A 22,279-nucleotide genomic window follows, 5' to 3' on the forward strand; every position below is an offset into this window, starting at 1 on the left:
GTAAAAAATATTTTAAAATTTTACTTTCAACATGAAACAGAAGTAATGAAATCATCAGTGCATCCATTTTATGAAAATCAATTAAATAAACATTTAAAAAAGAATTATAAAAATTATTATTTTCAAAATGTCTTTTAAAAAAAGCAAAAATGCCACAATCAACATTCATCAACCAAGCCTTGTTTCCAAAAGTTTGATTCAGCATTAAAAACAAGCGAGTAAACATTTCTTCACTTTATTTCTTCAAAACTTTTATAGGTATGTTTAGACAAAAGTCAAATAAATAAAGAAAAATTAAAGATTGTAATAAAGCAAATTTACAAAACAAAAGTTATGTGATCAAGCAAGTAAAAAATTCTTGGAATATAAACAAAAAAAATTTAAAGAATTTAATGATGAAACATTGTCTAGAATGTTTTTACTCTACTGTTTTGCCTTGTTGATAAAAAGAAAAAATTCACAAGATATTTTTAAAACTTTATTAAATAATATAATACAGTGTTAAAAAAGACAAAAACAATTAGTCTCTGCATAGAAGCATGCTTAAAGCAGATAAGCCAGATAATGTTGAATACTCTGTAACTTCTTTTATTTGTCTCTCACGATCCTTATCAGCAACCAATTGAAGAAAAACCTGAAATATTATAAATAGTTATCCAATGATCTAAAACTTTCAATCTATTAATACAAATTTACTTTATACTGAGATAAGTTTCATGCAAATGAACTATTTGTTTCAGTAAACCATTACACCAGGACTTAAAACTTCATTGCTTCATGTCTTGGATAAAACAAAGACAAAAGATGCTGTGCATAGGTTAAAAATTTGGGAAAAAAAATCCATGATAGATAAAGTAAAACAAATAGTTGTAGGACTTACATTGAATTTCATTACTTTATTCCTGTGCAACACCATTATGTGATCAATATTTATTTCTTGGTCATCTTAAAAAAACAAAAAACAACAACTTTAGATTCTTTCTTTAGAGGTTTTTTTATATAATAAAACTTTGTTATAAAAACTCATAATTATCCCTATTGCCATAACTAAACATAGGACAATTATTCTTTTTTTTAGCTCTGTTTTTCTTTTTTTTTAGACTGAGTGGATATAAAATTCCCTGACTAATGCAGCAGAAATTACTAGAGTTCCATATTCCCAGTGCTGCATTTGCCAGGAGTTGGAATTGATTATGGTAGCCTTTCCACTAAAGGATGACATCCACATCTTAGCTTAGTGGCAGACTGGGAAGTACTTGTATAGGTGGATTTGGATCTGAGAAAATAGTTGGTTGTGATATGGCTTGATAAGATTCCCTCAAATCAAAATTGTAACCCACGCCATTATTATCTAGAACTGCATAATTTATAAGGATTGTAATGATGGTTGACTTCTTAGGAATTTATCTGTAGATGAATCATTTTATGCTAATTGCTTGTAGATTTCATCATACAGTTCAAGTTTCTTAAGCATTTGATTTTTTGATCAAATTCAACTAATAGCTATTCAAAAAACTCTACCAATCTTAGTGTCCAGTTATTGTACAGCACTTTCTTTATTTATAATGAAACACCTCAAGTTATGTAGTTGCACAAGGACATTGTCTATTGTTGCTTTCCTATCTAAAGGCAATTACTCAATACTTTTGTATATTTTTAAGAGTGGCCAATAGATGATCTAATGCTTTTAATGCTGTTTTTTTTGTTTGTTTTTGAAACAATATATAAGAAATGTTTATTGCTGCATCTCTCAGCCTTTAAATTGGCTCCTTAAGTTTAATGATTTTAATTGGTTTTATTAATAAAAATAAAAAAAATACTGTTACTATAATATAATCTTTCAAAGTTATAATTGGAAATACTATTGAACTTTTTTTGAAGTTTGAAAAAATGATAAACTTTAGGCTGTCACAGATGATATATTTGGAAAGATTTTTATTAATAAAAAAATGTCATTTTTTCATAAGTTAAAAAAATTTTGTCATTTTTTTCTAAATTCCAAAAACTGCCATAATTTGTTTTTGGAATTTTAGTTTTTTAAAATTTTATTCAAAAATAGTATTTTTGTAATAAATATAAATATTTTACTTTTTAGTCTGATTGCTAACTTTGAGCTCTCTTATTTGACAACCTGTTGCTTTATACTTTGACATTTTCATTTATTCTGTTTTCTAAATTAATATTGATTGTTCTATGCTTAATGACAATTCTTTTATTAGCAAAAACCTACAGGTCCTTCCTTGCTTGTGTTTCTAACAATTTAAAGGGTAGACTTGTTCTTGTCAAAAAACATAATTAACAAAAGGTAAACAACTCAAAGCATGTTTGCATTTATTAACATTTTTTAATATTTTTTCGATAAGAGCATTTGTGTCAATTTATCAAAGTTAATTGGTGTTAGTGTATTTTATTTGATACTTACTAAAACTAATCAAAAATTAGAAATTAAAAAAATACAACTTACAAAACATTGGTAGAAAAACAGATTGTAAAATTATTAGTAACTTAACAGCACATACTAAATAACACTAATTAGCAAAATAATTTAATTTACTCAGATTAAGCCTGTGCTTATGTGTAGCGAAAAACTTTTTGATAAGTCTTTAAAAAAAAAGATTATTCAAAAAAATGAGAGCAGAAAAATATTTCCTGGTAATCATCACAAAAAAAACAACTGTTTTTTCAATTATCGTTAAAGATTTAACTGAAAAATTCAGAAAAATACTAAACAAATTTGAATAGTTTACTTATACAAAAGGTTGACTTATACACTGGTATGTATGATACATAAATTATCTCTAGAAATCTGAAATTCAAACTACAAAGCATTGACCAAACACAAAACACAAATGTTAAACTACAACACACTCCAAAATACTACAAAACAGCGCAAATTTGGTTTGTGGGAACATAACCTGATAAAACTCTATAACAAACCATTTTTAAACTAAAATTAAAAAGTTGCAACATACATTTTAATTTGTTATCACTTAAACAACAATATTTGCTAACATCCAACTTCGGAAGAGCTTTTTCTATTGGAACCCATAAGTAAGTTTCTGGACAAAGTAAAAAGGAAGGATGATATTGAGCCTAAATAAAAGGAAATCTTATTCAGAAAATGAACAAAGTAAAAATAACAAAAATAAAATAAAGCATAGTTTTACCTAAAAATTACATAAATTCCCAAAAAAAGAATTGTTAAAATGGCTGCTAAAGCCAAACTCCTTTTTTTTTTTAAAAAAAAAAAAAAAAATTCGTCTAACTTGTTTAACACTTACCTTGTAACGCATTTTAGGACAAGAGTGAATATAAAAACCCATATAATAATATCTTAGATTCTGATGCTTCTTTTGCAGTTCACGAACAAGATAAATTTCTCTAAAAAAATGATTAAACAGAGAATTATTTTAATGATTAGAAAACTGTGAAGTATTTTATTATATCAAAATAAGAAACAACTAGAAATTTTGAAAAGAGATCATCACAGAACTTATAGCTGGAAAACCACCAAAAATGAAATTTCACAGTATGCTATATTGTAAGGGCTATTCCCTTTTTAAAGCATATTACATTAATATATTAGTTAATGCTATCTTCATCTCTTTATCATGCAACTTTAAAAAATAAACCAGTATTACTACTTAATCATATTTTTATATTCGACAAGTATTAGCATAATTCTATTACTAACAGATAAACACTAATAAAAAAATACTAATTAATAAAATGCAATTGAAATTACAAAACTTTAATATCATTGGTTTTGCTTTAAGCTACTTTTAAAAGATTTTAAAATCTAAATTAAAAACACAGATTTTAAAATTGACAAAACCTTAAATCCGTTATGATTCTCACTTCATAAAATGTAAGAGTTTATTTTTAGTATGAAGCTTTACTCTGGTCATAATGAAGTAAAGTTACTTTTCTTAGAAAGTTAATAAAATAAATTTTAGTCACTTTGATTTATTAGCAAGAATAAATATATAACTCCCTTAAATTAAGAAATTATCATTATACTCTATCAATAAGACCCTTTATTGACATAAGATGAAAAATAAACTCAAATTCTATGTCTTTCTTAAAACAAAAAATCATAAGTAACTGTATTAAGTATGGTAATATTCAAAAATATTACCTGACAGCAGAATAAGTACCAAGAGAAAGAAAACTATATTCCGGATCATAAAAAAAATAAACAGATGAGAGAGCTTGTGGCAGTACATCCAATACACCCACTGCAATCAGTTTACCTGATAATTAAGGATAAAAATATAAAAAACTGGACTGCAATTGATGCAATATAACAGCAATTTTAAAAACTTACCGTCTAAATAATATTGTTGATGAAAAGCACCATAAATGCCATTTGGCTAAAAGAAAACAAAAAATATTTTAAAACAGGAGTATTTTATATCATATCACAACCAGGTTTGCATTTTTTTTATAAACAAAAACAAAGACATACATTTAAATATTACCTTCAGAGGACCGTCAACAAGAAAACGACGAAACTGAAATGGAAAACAGTAGCTCATTTAAAAACAAGTAACAGCTGGGCACTTCACTTGGGTACTTAAAATTTTAATGAAACTTGCACAAGTTGATTATGTATTATTACAAATATTATTACAATTGATCATGTGTATATTACAATGAGTAATTATTGAAAATAAGAAATACTGCTAAATAAATGTATTTTTGTGAGATTGGTGTTACCAGGTCAAGTTTCTAATTATTAAAAAAAAGTTTCTTTATCATCTAGGAAATATTGTAGAATAAATTATATATAATCAAATTTTGTATATTAACTTTGATTGTTAGAAAGATTGACTTATTTTATGGTTATTGGAATTATTTACATATAACTCCCATTTTGATTTGTAACTTTGTGATTGCAAGAACCAACCAAATTTTTTAAAATAAAAAATTGTTTCCTAATTAATAGTATTTAAAAAGAAAATTATTTTAACTGCTTTTATTATGAATTATTTTCTGGTATTCTTTTATAAAGTATCTTTAACCTTGTATTATTCTAGTGTTGTGACCAAAACTAAAAATTGTAACTAACTTAACACGGTGCATAGGAACATGCTCTAAGACCTTGCAACACATCCCCAGATATTTTTTTTTTGATTTCCATAAGAAAACACTTCCTTATTCAAAAAATGTAAATGACAACTTTTTTTAGTGGGGGCCTGGAAAGAAATCACATATTTTAGGGGAGTGCCCAGGAATTTTGTTGTTCAAGATAGGTAACTAAGAAACATGGGGAATACTCAAATTTCTAGTATGTTGATTATGGTGTCAAATGAGGATGACTTGCAAAAAATAAGGGTAATTGGAGCAAAACCAACCCCGCTTCGACCCCTAACTTACCCCTTCCTAGAACTACATCTCCTTTAATCATAAAAATTTTTTTTTTGTCCTATCATAAACTAGATCAAAATTCATCAACAGATTTCAAATTTCATCAAAAAATCTCTTTTCGTTTAAGATTTATAACCATGCAAAGCTTAAAATTACCCCCTGAAAAAACTTTAAATGGTCTTAACTTTTAAACGAAAAATTTTTTTTTATGTAGTTTGAAATATGTCAATGATAAATGATTTAGTTTAATATAAAACAAGCAAAAAGTTGAAAAGGGTTTTTAAGAACCATACTAGGGGGGATTCAGGGGATCGTTTCGAACACCACAAAATCATGCCCATGCCCCTGTATTTAGTTTTTCAGAAATGTTTTTGATAGATTTATCAACTTTTTTTTTAAAGTTTTTAAAAATGTTTGTTTAACATTGAAATTTACAGACGGATATGTAATTTTCATTACTTTCTATTTACATTTTTATTGAAATAAAAATAAAGCAAAGCAACCTTTAATTATTAACAATTACTAAAAGCTAGCAATTGCTAATTGTTAACAGTTGCATAATAACTTATCACACACATTTACATACGAACTAAAAGCATGTTTGTGGCCATTATATTGACATTTGATTGATATGACCGATATATCATGCCAGTATTATCAATCCATATCAGAAGTTGTTATTTGAAGCATTCGTTTAAAATGCCTAAACATGCAAAAGAACATAGTGATTTTGTTAAAAAATTTTGCATTTGCTGTTTCAGGAAAGACAAGGATTTAAGACCAATAAATAATGCTAAAACAGCTTATTTAAATCTAAATAAAAAGAAAAATGACTACTCAAAACTATATTCGGCAAAGATTATTCAGCGGATAACCCTGACCTACGATACTTTGCTCGAAATGTAGAAAAATGTTTGCAGGGACTGATCATTACTTCATTATGCTGTAGTTTTATGAAGGTTATTATAACAACATTGATGTTTAATTTACTTTAGTTAAAATTCAGTAATGTTATTTTAGTTATTCTACATATGCTAAAAAATTTAGACCTGAGTACCAGAGTTATTAGAGGGAGAAAATGTAAATGTTTTATTTGTGAAAATGGGTGCAAATCAAAAATGGAAAAAATATTTGCCCCTATGGTTGAATGTGTGTCGGGAAAACTTGTTTATCAAGGCGCTAAAGATGTTTCAAATAAACCTGCAGAAAGACTAATTTGTCAAGATTGGTATGCTCAAGTGGGACATGGAATTCCACATCCCTGTATGAAATTAGAAAGTCAAAAGAATTTGACAGCCATTGTAAAATCAACATCCCCAACAACGCAAGGAAAAGTTCTGTCCAGTTCTATCAAAGATCTCAGCACTAATGACTCAGGGAACACCTTAGCTTTGAAAACTTTTGGTCCAAAGCAACTCACTGTCTGTTTCGGAAAGACTGAGGTTAAGAAACCCTTCTTTTCTTTAGATAAATTGAACAAGCTTCAAATAAAACTACATTCCAGGTAAATTTTTGTTGCTTAAAAATACTTTTAAAAATACATTTGTTATGAGTTTAAAGCGAATTTTATTATTAACTTCAATATGATTTCTGAGTAATCGCAACACGATTGAAGTTGCACAATTTCTGAGAAGTGAGGCAGGACAGAAAAGTGTGGAATCTGGTTTTAATATCAAACTGATTGAGAGCAACAAAATCATTGGAAAATTTTAAAAGAGATTGAAAAAATTTATTTGAAAATAATTAGTGTGGGTTACAGTTTGTTAATCAATATCTAAGATAAACATCTGCAGAGTGTCCTACCAAGGGCAGCATCATTTGGAAGGCAATGCTTGCAATAAGTTGCTTAAAAACATAGACAGCTTTGAACTGTTTTTTCAGGAGTCTAGTCTTGGAGTTTCCGCTGCCAAATACATTAAGGTACTTAGAGATTTTGAAAAAATAGTTCATGATTGTTTTGGAAAATCATTAAGCTCCACATATGTTAAAGATTTAGAGGAGTTCTCTATGAGCTATAGAAATCTAAGGGCTACAAATCCTTTGAAGGTACACAAAGTTGAGAAACATATCAAATTCATCGACATGAAAGATGAAGTCTTCGGTATGAATAATAACTTTTAAATTTGATAAAAAATAATTTATAATATTAGTAATTAAATACTCTATTTCAACAGTTGAATCGTAAAAATTGCTTAAATTATGACGAATTTATCAAATAAACTTGCATTTCTTTTGTACTTCTTACATTCTATAGGCTTAGGTTACTGGACCAAACACGCTCTTGAATCCATTCATCAGGATTTCAATCAGTTTTGGCGAATGAGAAAAGTTGGAAAGCATAGCCCAAACTGTAGAGGCGCTAAAAATTGTGGTTGTTGCTTACAACTACAAGCACTTTTAAAATAGCTTTCTATTTGCAGGAATGTAGTTTGTAAAAAGTAAAATATTAAACTTCCTATGAACAAACGTTTAGTATGATTTTGAAATGTAAAATATCAATCATAATCTAACCATAAAGACCAGAAATTTTCTTTTTTACTGTAATAATAATTGTAGCAAACCCTTCTCGACCCCTAATAGCCCTCCTCAAGGGTATGGTTCCTAAAAACCCTTTTCAACTTTTTACTTGTTTTTTATATTAAACTAGATCATTTATCATTGACAGATTTCAAATTACATCAAAAAATATTTTTCGTTTAAAAGTTAAGACCATTTAAAGTTTTTTCAGGGGGTAATTTTAAGCTTTGCATAGTTATAAATCTTAAACAAAAAGAGATTTTTTGATGAAATTTGAAATCTGTCGATGAATTTTGATCTAGTTAATGATAGAACAAAAAAAAAAAATTTTTATGATTAAAGGAGACTTAGTTCTAGGAAGGGGGCAGTTAGGGGTTGGAGCGGGGTTAGTTTTGCTCCAATTACCCTAATTTTTTGCAAGTCATTCTCATTCAACACCAGTATCAACATACTAGAAATTTGAGTATTCCCCATGCCTCTTAGTTACCTATCTTGAACAACAAAATTTCTGGGGATGTGTTTCCCAGGCCCCCACTAAAAAAAGTTGTCATTTACATTTTTTGAATAAGGAAATGTTTTCTAATGATAATCAAAAAAAAAAAATTTCTGGGGATGTGTTGCAAGGTCTTTGAGCATGTTCCTATGCACCGTGTTAACTAAAAAAACCGTAACTAAAGTTAGCTGACTAACTTTTTAGTCTAACTAAAATTAGTCAACTAACTTTTTAGTCTAACTAAATTTAGTTGACTAACTTTTTAGTCTAACTAAAATTGGTCGACTAACTTTTAGTCTAACTAAAATTAGTCAACTAACTTGTTAGTCTAACTAAACTTCGTTGAGTAACTTTTTAGTCTAACTAGATTAAGTCGACTAACTTTTTAGTCTAACTAAATTTAGTCGACTAACTTTTTAGTCTAACTGAAACTAGTCGACCAACTTTTTAATTTGCAAAAAATATATTGTTACTTTTACCCAAAAAATACTTTTTTAAAAACAATTTTATTACCTAATTGTCACAAATTATATTACGTACAAAACAATAAATTTTGATGTCTTTAAATTGATTTATTTGTCATAACTCGTATTATATTTATATAACTTCATGGTATTGGTTATTCAGTTTTTTTTAGCTCTAAATCTTGCTTTAGTCAACTTATTTTAGTTAGACTAAAAAGCTAGTCGACTAAATTTAGTTAGACTAAAAAGTTAGTCGACTAATTTTAGTTAGACTAAAACTAACCTTAACTCCCACCCCTATATTATTCCTTTGTTAAATTTTCCAGCTACTTAATGGCTTATAATTTTGCATAAAAGCCTTCACTTAGGAAAGGTTTTGCTAAGAATTTTAATTCACATTATCTTATATCCTTTTGTTACAAGTTATCATTTTTTTTGAGTAAATTATACTATACAGTCACATTATAAGAACAATTGTTGAAAATTTCATTCATTTTCAGTGAAAATGAATTTCATTGATTTTCAGTCAAAAAGTTATGATGAAAAAACTGTTTAGCTGTTTATTAACTTTTACACGCTACTGTAAATTAACTTATTATTGCTTTCATATAATGTTACCTGCCACAGCTTTGTTTTATATTGTTCTTCACTTACTTTAAAACTAAAAAATTTTACAATTCTCCTTAGATGTGCTGTAAAACAAGTATCCTTGCAAAACTTAAAAAAAAAAGCTTGAAGAGCAGCAAACTCCTCAGTGATTTTTTTTAAAAAATTTTTAACAGATTTTTTAAAATGTTTTCAACATGTCGCTTAAAAGTGATGCATGTAAAGATCTTAACTTTTAATTGTTTGGTTCTCAACTGATGTTATAATTGAAACAACTTACAGGCTAAGCTTTTTCAAGTTTGCTTAGCTTATAAATTAACATTTGCTCATCTACTGCATAATATAAATCCTACTCACAAGATCATTTGTAATTTTCTACTTAAAAGATATGCTACCTGACTCAAAGCTGCCTATTTTGTAATCAAGGTCTATTGTTGTTGTAGAAGTTTCTTTGAAGAAAGTTATTTCTTATGAGGTTTTGGTTACTCTTTGATTTTTTTTTACAAATTTAGAATACAGACCGCAAAAAATAAAAAATAAATAAACTTTGATGTTTAGATACTAAAGGTGTTTATTATTAGTAAAATAAAATTAAATTAAAAAAAAAAACAAAAAAAAAATTTTTTACATATTAGTTCCATTTAAATTATTATGTAACTGAAAAAGGTAAAGTTTAAAATTGATAGTTGTAACAAACCTTTTCTCGAGAACAATCACTAATAGATTCTTTATGAATAGACATTTGGTATTTTGTAAAGAGTAAATGTTCTTCATGAAAACTACGTTTAAATTCCTCAGATTTTGGACAGCACCGGATAAGCTTTACCTAAATTTGATGATTTTAGTTTATAATCTAATACATATTTATGTTAAATGTACATTCAAAAAAATTGCTCGCAATCAGCACCTTATTATAAGTAGTTTATGGACTGATAAGATATTAAGATGATAAAAAAATATAGATTTCTGCTAACTTTCCCATACTAAGAAAAGACCTTTAACAGAGATTGTCAGTAAACTTGACCTAAAAACTGAGTAATATAGAGGGATTGTAATGTTCCAAAATATTGAATTTTTTGTAAAATCTGCTGGAATGGTTTGGTTTAAGATTTAGTTGTTTACCTGTAAGATTGTATAAAAAATATTCATCTATAAAAGCACCAATATTTTAGATTTGTCAAAAAATACTTGCAAAAAAGTGCCCTAAAAATGAAATACATCACATTTCGAAATACAAAAGGTTTTATTAGCCAAAGTAATTACATTCACAAACAATGAGTTTCTACCACATACCTTTCAAGGAATCAATGCCTCTCTGTTTCTCAACTCCAAAAACTGTCTGTTTTTGGAGTTGAGAAATCTATCAACCTCCTGTTTCAGTTCATGCTCATTATGAAATTCCATGTTCTTCATGACATTTTCCATTGCTCTGAATAAATGATAACCTGGAGGAGAGATATCTGGTAAATATGAATGGTGAGGCAGAACTTACTACTCCATCTCCATCAGCTCCTGTTAGGTCTTCTTTGCCACATGTGATCAGGTGATGTTATAGACCAGAATTCCTTAAAATTAACAGCAACCAGCAAGTGTTTAGCAAAGATTTTTTAATGCATTGGAGCTAAGCACAGTATATCTTGACAGTAATTGTTTGCCTACTTCATCACCTCATGATAAACCATTCCAAATCTGGCCCAACAATTACACAAGAGAAGCTTGTTTAGAATAGGGTCAGTTTTGGTCACTTTCTGGGGTAGTTCATCTGGGTCCAGCCAGGCATTGGTCATTCCAAAGAACTCTTTTACCACTTTTAAGTCAGATACTAAGGTATCTGGCTTAGAAGTGGTTTTCTTTTTTTAGTAGCAAACTTTGCAAACCAGTCCTAAGTGAAGACTGTGCTTAAAGAGGCATCAAAGGATATTTTCTTTTTCTTTTAAACTGCCTCAGTTGCATTCTCTTCTTTGTTGAAATAAAAGAGTAAGCAATGAGTATGGTCATTGAGCTTCATTTTTGACTCCTGTAAAAAGTTACTTTCTTTTTCCCTTATATAGCATCATGGAAAACTCTCAAAAACTAACTCAATTTTTTTAGAATGAGCATAGAAGCCATTTTGCCTTTGAAAAGTATATGTACATCTTGATATTAAACAAAAAATCCAGGCAAACTCCAAAAACTGCTGGCCAAAGTATCAGAGAACTTGGTATTGATCATCTGGAAAAAAAAAAGAAGCAAAACAGCACAAAAATTTGTGCTGTTTTGCTTCTCCACATTCTGTAAAAAAAAAAAAGTTTAGATTTTGCAATCGCAAAGGATAATTGTATTTGGGGTATTTTTTTAGCAAACATGCTTGGTATACAAAAACTTATTTTTGATGACCCTCTTTAGATCAGAAATATGTTTATGTAAACGCCAGATTTGAAGAAAAATGATCAGATATCAAAGTGGTAAGGCTGCCTGATATTATTTCAGAAGAGAAAAGATTTTGAAAAAAATTACTAATTATTGTCTTAGAATAAATTGTTATGAATGAGGGGTGTATATTAAAAATAAGAAGAGAACTTGAAAATTGGATGTACTGTATTTAACCCTTTCACTACCAGCATCTCCAATAGGAGTCAGCAGTTTGGTCGGATTTTTTTATTAATAAAACCAGATTAAAGGGTTAAGAATCTAGTTTGCTGCACAGTTATTAATGTAAAAGACTAAATATTCATCTGATACCAATTTTACAACTTAATGATTGAACTCTTAATAAAATGTACTTTATTCTATTTATTAAAATTAAAAAAAATAATAAATTACCTCAAGTTTATGAACAGAATTTGTTGGTAAATCTTCTACTAACATTTCTATAGATTTTTCCAGAGACTTTTGTTTTTTCTGATAACTGGATTCATCAAATAGCAATCCATTCTAAAACATATTCTAATTAAATAACAAAACATGTAAAACTCAGTATCATAGCAACCATTATATGAATAACTGTATTGTATGATCATGTCTAAATTGATAAGAAGATTATGCTCTTGGATGTTTTATTTTTTTTTTTTAAATTACATAAACAGTTTGCTAAGAAATTTGTTAAGAATTCAAAACAAGGTACTATAGTTTATTGATCAATAGTTCGTTGAAAAACACATGAATTACATAGCATGCAAAATATAAAAAATATTGTTGGCCAGGTGTTAGTAAAGACAAAAAAAGATTATGGTAACATGTGGATCAAACAGTCCTGGGTTTAACTACTAGATGGAGCCTCTAACAAAATATCCATGTAATATTTTAACAGAGACAACATTCAAAAGATATTTATCAAAATTTCATAACAAACCAACCATTAGTTTAGAAGTTACAGTGGATTAATTGGCACTGTTATGTTTAGAAAAACAATTCAAACTAGTTTCATGTGTTAATTTATAATTGCCTTTTTAATGGGAAAAAATACTGCTCAAGCAGAGCAATCACTTCAAAAGTGATACCCAGACTCTGCTCCATCAAAGATAACCCACCAACTTGCATGTATTTTGCAAACAGCTTTTATAGTGGACTAAAGACAACTTTATTTGGCACATTCAATAACATCTTAGGCTAAATCAATCTGCTCTAGTGATATTTATATAACTTTTTGGTAAACTTTTAAAAATAAAAACATTTTCATGTTACTTCAAAATTTCCTTATTTTATAGAATTGTAAATGTGTAAATATTGGCATTAAAAGACAGTCCAAATAGATCATTTATTTTTTATTAGATTAAATTATTTTTTATACTCTAATAAGGGTAAAAACATCTAAATATTAGTAAAATGAAAATCCTATGAATGATATTTGAATTTTTTTCGGTTGATTTGATATGAAATGAAGCTACATCATTTTAAAATATTATTAGCAGAACCTCCTCAGCTTTCTTTGCCAGTTTTGCTAGTTTCAATTCCCTTCTAATAACCTTGGCTTTACGACATTTTATAGATATATCTAAACAACACAGAGAAATATATTTAGTAAAATATATTCACAAAAAAAAAATATTTGCAAAGAAGACATACTTTGGCAATCTAAAAAAAATAATTCATCAGCAAATTGTCTTAATCTAAGTCATAAAAGTTTTAAAGTACACAACAAATAAAACCCATTTGCAAGCTTTAAGATAACACAAAAAATGGCTTTTCTACCATTTCATCACAAAAGTTTATAAAAAAAAACTGTTACAGGGATGGTTTTTAACTTTGCATTAATTAGAAAGAGGACAAGAGGAAAATGATGCCATACTAAAATGTTTTCTGTGCATTGTCAATATTGTAGTGATGAGAGCTTCTTTAATGATGTTTGAAAATTTACTCTAAGGAGTATTATCTGTTTTACATTATAGCAAAACTGCTGGAAATTTATCATCAAGATTGAATGCATATTTACATATAAAGAATGTCATCTTGCTCCTAATTGAGATCAAAGATCTTGATTTATACAGTACAACTATTTGGTATTTTTTAGAGAAATAAATTTGGATTTCACAATTGTTTTCCAAACTATCACTTGCTGTAGTGCATGTAGATGTGTTTTTGTTAAGTCTTCATTATAAACCATCTTTATAGATGCAGATGACATTAGAATCACTTGTACATTAAGAAGCAATAACGCAACCTCACAATCAAATTCTGCAACTTGATTGTAAAGCTGCATCACTGCTTCTTTAGGTACAGATTTCACAAATAAATAATAAAAACTCTTGATGAGCTAATTTTGCATTAAAGGATCTATATTACTGATGAGTTAACTACTCTAAACATCTCACCAGTCAAGCTCTTGGTGGCATTAAACCAATCTCATCAAAATTCACACATTTTTGTGCACTAGTTTAAGCTTTCCTGTGAGAAGTACTCTGAACAGCATATTGGGAAAGCCTATACCTTATAAAGAACTCATCCTACAAAAAATTCTTTTAACTGGATCTAATAAAAAGAATTTGTTCGACTGAAAGGAAAAAAAAGAAAAAGATTTCAACAAACTTGAATTTTTTGGTTTGTTTGTTTGTTTTTTTTTTGTGTACAGATCATGTTAAATCTACATTTATAAAAAATATACTGTATGTTAGAACATTTCAGAAATATTTTGAAATATTTTGATGCCTAGGGGGTATTGAGTGCTGTTCTGATAGTAATATTTTATTTCAGACACCTGTCTTAGAACTCTACAAATGTGTTTTATTCATCAGATCTTTATTTTACCAAAAAAAAATAAAGTTAATTATATTTACAACAATTATGACTTTTCCGAGTCTATCATAGATTTAGGTTTTAAAAAGAGAAAAAAACTTGGGTCATATGAAATTACCTACATTGGTCATCCTTTGGAATTCCAATAGGGGAGGTCAGCAATTTACAGTCCAACTTTAGAAAGTTATGAGTTCTAAGACAAAAATGTTTGCCCATCCTTGAAAATTTCTCAATACCAAAAAAAATGTGAAGTAAAAAAATGAATAAGGTTTTCACTGTTGAAAAATTGTTTTCACAAATGGAAATATGCAAACCTTATCATGGCCTGAACTTTTACAACAATGAAAAACACATTTCAATAAAAGAGAAAACATTTTATCCAGAGTCATTGATATTTGCTTAAAATGTTGAAGAGTTTTATTAATTAGATAAAAGTTGTGGCAGAGAAAATCCATCTACATTCTTTTAACAAACAAAATATCTTTTATGCTAAAGAATTCTATCGCACTATATTTGTTTTTTAATACTATACAAAAATATGCTTGACATTTGTAATATGAAATAACAGTGAAATAAAAATTATTGACCTTGTACTGGATCGATTATTTTTAAGTTTAACATAATTATAGTATATTATATAACTTAGTTGTGCCTGTATTCTTATAATCCATAAAAAGAGTATACCTTTTATAAAATTTTTATCTTCACAAGATACACTTTCACTTTCACTTTCAAAGGTAGAATGGTCTTCTTGGTTTTCATTTGTACTTTGATATGTGTTGCAATTCTCTTGGAACTTTAAATCAAACTGCATGACTTGGGGGACATCAGGTAAGGCACCAATAAAGTCTTCTGCTTCATTAGAAGAACTTTTCTTTAGTTTACGATGGCCACTGGCAAGAAATTTATGAACTCGTTTTACAACTTTCTTCTGAGATTTTGTTAACTTAATATTTGTAGCATCACATCTATGTAACAATATTAAAAATTACATATTATAAGACCACACATTATAAAATCACTGGAGTAACTAGTTTTTGTACTATTAAAATTTTAATATTATTTACCAGTAAAATGCTTGTTTATACTCATTTTTTACAAGAAAATATTTCACTGAAATATATTATAACTTTCAAATCTACTATCTTCAAGTGAAAAGGGAATAAATTCCAGAGTAGAGAAATTTTGTAGAAAATAACATGAAAAATAATTTTAAACTATTTAATATAAAATGGAAAAAACAAGATGCTGAACTAACCTGATAGAATATTGTGGACAACAGGTTCTATTCATAATAGGTTTATAGCAATAACTTCCACTTCTAAGAAATACAACTAATTTCTATTACATATGCTTAGAGATTGCACAAATATAGTAAAAATATAACAAATCATTTGCTACTGACACTTTGTTGTACTTTTTTTCTTTTGAAAAATATCTGGTTCTGTTTGGATCTTAAAGCTAAAGACAACTCAAGCCTAACAATCCCCAAAAGATAGAGATTCTTATAATTATTATCAAGAGAATTTGCTACAAGACTTTTGTTGTTGGGCACAAACAAATGCTAGTCTTTTACATAATTTGAAAAAGAAATGACAAATTAATGCAATTTCATTGCAAATAAAAATTATTTTAATTATAATTTAAATGATTTTTTAAAGTCCAATTATTGGACCATGACTTCAAATGTCTCCAATATGTATGGAAGAATAATATAAAAATGATGTATCCATCCAGATTTTTAAAATACAAACATCAAAGTTCACTTTCATTCTTAGATGTAATACAGACTATTCAGATAACTTTAATTTCAAAGGTTATTTCCAAAGGGATTTAGTTGGAATTATACTTAAAAAGTTAAGGTTAGTTTTAGTGATTTATATTTAAATCAAGTGTTTTAACACCTCTTTCTGTGACTTATATTTAATCAAGTGTTTTAAAAATTTCTTTATGATGACTTTTGACATTAACTCTTTCTCTAAGGAATAACATTTTTGCTATCAACAAATTGGATAAATACTGGAAAATGCTCTTGATAATGTTTTTCAACTTTGTCAAAAATTATTTTGATTTTTTATATTTCTTAGAATAATCTTTTTGAAACATATCATATACAATTATACTGATATGTTCATTTTTGGATTCTTGGTGATATGAACTTTAACCACTGGAGCATTTTTCAGTTACTGCATTTCTTAAATTTGGATATCATAAACTATTTGCTCCTATAATTTTCTAAAATAAGAGTTTATAAGAAATATAAATATAAAAAGCCTTGTTAAAAAGAAACATTTCATTAGAAAAACTTTTTTTTTTTTTCACACATCCTAATGGTTTAATTTCTATTTGAATAGCCCTTGCTTTTTATCAGACATTAATGATAAAGCCTTATGCCTGTTTACAACAAATAATTAATTTCTATATGATTAAAAAAAAAGGTAAAACTGCAGAATAAAAAATTTCAGAACCTTATTTGGCTGTGCCATTGTCAATAGATTCATTAAAATAACTGTGATTTATTTCTAAATTTTTTCTTGAGCTTAAAAATTTTCCTCTGATGTGGTAAAGAATAAAAATTTAATCAACAAATTAACAAGATGATGCTTTTATTTTTTTAGTAACAGCTAAATAAAACCTAATTTATATGCAAAAACTAAATTAGTCAAACTTAATGATAAATATACACACCTTCGCCACCCTCTGTCTATCAAACTCATATAATCATCACACTGCAGACAATGAGCCCACATTCCTATTTGTATACATATAAAACTTGCAATTTTTGTTAAAAAGTAATTTGAAAATACACTGATTAAGAAAAAAAGTAAGAATTCTCAAATTATTTTCAGTTTTAACAAAAAATTTGAACTTATTGATTTTAGGATTTTTTAAAATAGTCAGCAAAAGCAAAAAAAAAATACTTACCATGACTCAAACTTTCGTTAGATTTCTTGCAATACCCACATGAATGACCTCCATTATCATCCTCACCAAAATATTGAACAATTCCCTTATTCATGCTCATGAATAATAACTTAAAAATTATATTTCCCAATTCAGCTAACGTTAACAAGGCATTCAAATCCTAATTTTCATCCATAAATGTTACAAGTTTGATTTTGTTGAGTTACAAACATTATTTTTATTTTTATTATTTTATAAAATGAACAAACACATTTCTAGGAAAAATAAAACTATTACTTCAAAAGCTTTAGTATAAAAATAAACAATATAAATGGTAAAAAGCTTAGAAATATGCCTGGGAAAGCAAGTTTAAAACTAATAATTCACAATGTTTCTGAGACCAGTATGGATTTTGCAAATAAAATCTAGCTTTATACCCTAAAGATTTTACAACAGCATTAGTTGAACAGACTTAGAGAGGACCAGCTGAGTAAGTTAGATAGCAAGGTTTTTTTTTACTGTGAAACATAACAACAATTAAATGTTAACATTGTTTCACTACTTCAATAAAAACGTGACACTTTAAGGAATACACAGGTTTTTACTCTTGTGGATAGGCAACCCTACTGAAGCATATCCACAAAATTAAGAGCTCTAAACTGTTCATTTAGAAATTTTAATTTAAAAGTAAGCTTCTGAACTCATTTAAACAGAAATTTAATGCTATACCATGAGTAAATTTTGAAGAATTGTTACCACAATAACCACATTCATTAGGACCACGATGTCCAGAATATGAAACAATAGTGTTAGATGCCATCATCAGTCGAATTAAGGCTAAATATTTATAAATGTTATAATTGCTATGTAATTTTCTGATTTAAAAGCAGTTAAAATTTAAATAAGTAAATGTGTTTTGAATAATAAAATATTTGAGCCATTTAAATTTGAAATAGGTTTCAATTACTTTTTTAAACAATTGCACTCTACAATATCTATGATATACTTTGATATGCGATTAAGCAGTATCACGATTACTTGGTTTTGAGAACTGTTAGTGAATAGGATAAAAAGAACGAAATGCGGTCGGTAAAAGTATATTCTTAAGACACTTCGCGATGAAAGTTTTTAAATAGGCAGGTAAAATACACTAAAATAAAAGTCCTGCATATCTCGGGTGATTTAAGGCCAGTCGGAGAAAACTTCGTTTTTTTTACGTGTTATTTTTGTTTAAACGCGTGTGAAGTGTTTTCACCTCGCGGGATTAATCACATTTAGAATTTGACGTTAAGTATACCGTTTTCAAAGGCCGACATTTTTTTTTTTTTTTTATAGAAACAGCCTATAATAGATAAAAAAAATATACAGGTAAATATAAACATTTATATTTAATAAAAATAGTACACATACATGTTTATATTTACCAATTTAAAGTGTATGTTCTTAATGAACTTGAGGTTCCAAAATTTTACATCCTTTTTGAGAACACTGCTCCGAAATGTCTTTATTGGTTTACCAACCAAATTCTTCTTATGGACAATTTACTAGATTTTCTGTAAAAGTATCTTTCTTCGATATGAATGTGAAGAAACTGGCACTAAAAATCTTCATACTTTTTCTTTTTTTGAGAATGATGATTTCTTTTAGACCTCCTAAAATTTCAGCTTTCATATAAAAACACTCAAACAGTTCAGCTATGCTCTTAGGTTCGAATTTAAATGTTCAAAACCTATTCAACTTTGTTTACTTTTTTTTTTTTTTTTTTGCTAAATTCGAAATTTTCGCAGCAGAAATAGGAAAAACGTAGTAAAATACTTCTTAAAAGTCATGACTTTTTAAGAGGTAATTGTTACTCGCCTGTAATACAAAAAGGCTAAAGGTCGACCCTGGTGTATGTTTTTTTGTTTATTTTTAAAGATATTCTCCTTTTTCAGAAAAGACTAAATGTGAATTGTTTGCCAAAAAAATTTATACTCAAAAAAAAATGTTTAGTGGTGCAACCACTGATCTCTATAATAACTGGATAGCGCAACTCCGAGCAAAACTTCTTATTTTTTGACGCCAAAATCGCCATATTGGAAAGCCCCAAAAATTTTAATCCCGTAAGCTTTAAGTTCTGTTTTTCGGCTTATCGCTTTATCGCTTTATCACACATATCAGATTTCATTGTTCTGGGGCTTTCCAATATGGCGATTTTGGCGTGAATTTTGATATTTGAGATGCGCTATCCAGTTATTATAGAGATCAGTGGGTGCAACCGAACATTGATAAAAGCCAGACATGCCTTAAATCACCCGAAATGCGTGCATTCAAAAAAAAAACGTCAAAATACTTTTTAAGGTTATATGAATTCCTATGGTTAAATTAAGCCTAACGATAATTCTTGTTAAACTGTAAGCAAACTAGCACAAGATTCAATAAAATTTATCGTTATTTCTAATGGCATCTTTAACGTTTGAAGGTGTATTTGTGGGAAAGAGGAGGAGGGGGAGGGGGACTACCAGGAGTGGTGCCACCTCAATAAATACGCTAAAAGAAGTATGTATTTAACCGTTTTTCGTTTGTTTTTTCTCAGTTTATTAAAAGAAAATGCAGAAAAGTAATCGAAAAGGTTTCAATACAAAAAAGCAAAAACAAAAAATATACCAATAAACAAAACGATTATAAAGTGGGACTTTTCTTGTTTCCATATGTTCACGAATGTCAATTGACATGCACAATTTGTTTTCTATTTATCTTTGAAAAATAATTTTTGAAAAAAGCAACAGAAATAATTATTGTTACTAACAAACTCACGGCGACAGTAATATTTAAGAAAATGTTCAGGAAGTGCATGCTGATTTATATAAGCGTAAAATTGGAAAGAAGATCAAGATCGTTATGATTTTTCTTCAATAATGAAGCTAATAATTTCACAATCTTCCTAAACCTGCATCTTTAAATCGCAATAAAGTTCAAACTAAATTTAGAAGTTCATGATCTCTTTAAACCTCTCCTGTAAACTTGTATTTACCGTGGCCATCTGTAAACTTGTAAACTTATATTAATCTCATGTAAACTTGTATTAATTGTGTGCATTAGTTGGATAAAGTATATATTGTTCTTCTCCTGTTTGTTGGTCGACTTTATCTTGTATTTTATGCAAAAAGAAACAACCTTTCTTTTAGTTAATCCTTCTGAGTTCGTCTTGCTGACTTAAAATTCCTCTGCTAAACACCTGGCAGTTAACTTAACACAACAAATATCCTATTCCTTATACTTTGACAGCTTCGTTTTAGATTCCACTCGCGCTATTTGACCATATAGACATATAACTTTTGTGACCAAGATCTGTGTAGGTAATTACGAACGGTTCGAAAAACCGTGCTTCCACACCCTTTTCACCCTTTTCACCCTACTTATTTAAAACTTTCTTCGTGAAGTGTCTTAAGGATATACTTTTACCAACCGCATTTCGTTCTTTTTATCCTTTTTATTTAACTGTTCTCAAGCTTAATCATCTTATGCTTGCAACTGTTGAGAGTGTTATTGAACTCGAGGAACTTCGAGAAAACTTTTTTTTTTTCCGTTTTAAGAAACATCTGCGAAAACAGAAAAAAAAACGGTTTGGAAAAATCTCGCAGAATGTTTTTGAGATTTTTTGAAGAGAAAACGAAAAGGATTTTCATGGGATTTTTTTTTTCCGAGAGTAGTTCTACAAGAATTTTTGAATACGGACGTCTTTTGGATATTTTTCTAAATAGAACTAGTCATTCCCAGCAAGAGGTATATCTTTGACTATTTTTGAATTTTATGATAATAAATTTTTGTAACGTGCATTAAAAATTTGTCCCATTTTGTTCATTAGTTGTGAACTTTCTTTTTTGAGTATCTTTTTGAAGGGCTGAACCTTTTTTGAAATCAATTTGACGAATTTCTTCTTTTGAAATTATGTTTTGAATTTTCTTTGAAATTATGTTTTGAAATTTTGGTTTAAAAAAAAAGATAATTTTCTTAACGAGATCATAATAGTTTTCAGTTTTTGAGAATAGAACGTATTTTACTGAGTATTTATTATAACAAAGTCTTATACTAATTAAAAAGCAACTGCTGATTAGCGAGTCGGAAGTTGCTCCATTACCATGCTACTTACCATGAAATATTTGACATAGCAATTATTTATTTAATTGTGAATATTACAATGGTAAAACCATATGTGGTTTACCTTCATCATCGTGTTTGAGCATATTTTAGCAAGTAAGTTTTGATTGGTTTAAACCACTTTTGCTTTCGATATGATGATGTTAGGTGTGGTGGCATATTGCCACCAATACTATAATCCTTTGCTATATTAAATGCAATCAAAGTAAATACAGAACTAGAGAACTCATTGCAAATTACGCTCTTATTTGAATATTTGAGGAAAAACGAAGAGAAATAAAGAAAAATAAAAAGAATAAAACTATTGAATTTATAGGTACGTTGTTCTTTATATTTAATAAAATTTTCATTTCTTTTAATCTTCACAAATATTTTAATAACAAAATATATATTTAAATCAATTATAACAATCAAGAATATATATTGTCTTTGAAGTAAGACCATTATATTAATAAACGCTTTAAAGAACATAAAATTGTAATTTCTGTAAGGGAGCATCATTTTGGGTTTTTTTATAAAATATTTACATTAAAAATACGTTAGGGGTAGAATTAATTCACTACGTAATGCTTTA

The 22,279-nt window shown here is 28.0% G+C and overlaps 1 protein-coding gene across 3 annotated transcripts; it reads right to left on the reverse strand.

Annotated features, from left to right (window-relative positions):
* Positions 1-221: 221 nt before the first annotated feature.
* On the reverse strand, positions 222-19,653 carry LOC145185138 (arginyl-tRNA--protein transferase 1-like). Of its 3 annotated transcripts, none has more exons than XM_090098939.1 (15): positions 19,567-19,653; positions 17,587-18,715; positions 17,350-17,413; positions 15,920-15,982; positions 15,346-15,629; positions 13,344-13,423; positions 12,253-12,363; positions 10,148-10,276; positions 4,482-4,514; positions 4,328-4,373; positions 4,139-4,253; positions 3,282-3,381; positions 2,973-3,093; positions 881-945; positions 222-634 (listed from the first exon to the last, which is right to left on the reverse strand). In XM_090098939.1, the coding sequence occupies exons 2-15, from the start codon at positions 17,684-17,686 to the stop codon at positions 521-523; spliced, it is 1,425 nt and encodes a 474-aa protein (XP_089955065.1). In that variant the 5' UTR covers positions 17,687-18,715; positions 19,567-19,653; the 3' UTR covers positions 222-520. The 3 variants fall into 3 exon arrangements, with proteins under 3 accessions (XP_089955065.1, XP_089955066.1, XP_089955067.1); XM_090098940.1 differs by lacking the exon at positions 19,567-19,653 and having other exon boundaries at positions 469-634; positions 18,295-18,402; positions 18,533-18,673; XM_090098941.1 differs by lacking the exons at positions 15,920-15,982; positions 17,350-17,413; positions 17,587-18,715; positions 19,567-19,653 and adding an exon at positions 14,780-14,854 and having other exon boundaries at positions 469-634; positions 15,346-15,451.
* Positions 19,654-22,279: the final 2,626 nt, after the last annotated feature.

Source organism: Hydra viridissima, unplaced genomic scaffold, assembly GCF_058129835.1.
Source record: "Hydra viridissima isolate aposymbiotic clone 2 unplaced genomic scaffold, HvirCarnegie_v1 scaffold_9, whole genome shotgun sequence".
Taxonomy (NCBI): domain Eukaryota; kingdom Metazoa; phylum Cnidaria; class Hydrozoa; order Anthoathecata; family Hydridae; genus Hydra; species Hydra viridissima.

What these genes read in the sequence shown, in the direction of transcription:
- LOC145185138 (XM_090098939.1), bottom strand. Translation starts at nt 17,686, where the DNA reads ATGAGCATGAATAAGGGAATTGTTCAATATTTTGGTGAGGATGATAAT. An exon ending in GTCCTAAAATGCGTTACAAG is followed by an intron (nt 3,094 to 3,281) that starts GTAAGTGTTAAA and finishes CCTTTTATTTAG; the next exon opens with GCTCAATATCATCCTTCCTT. An exon ending in AAGTGATAACAAATTAAAAT is followed by an intron (nt 946 to 2,972) that starts GTATGTTGCAAC and finishes TGTTTTTTTAAG; the next exon opens with ATGACCAAGAAATAAATATT.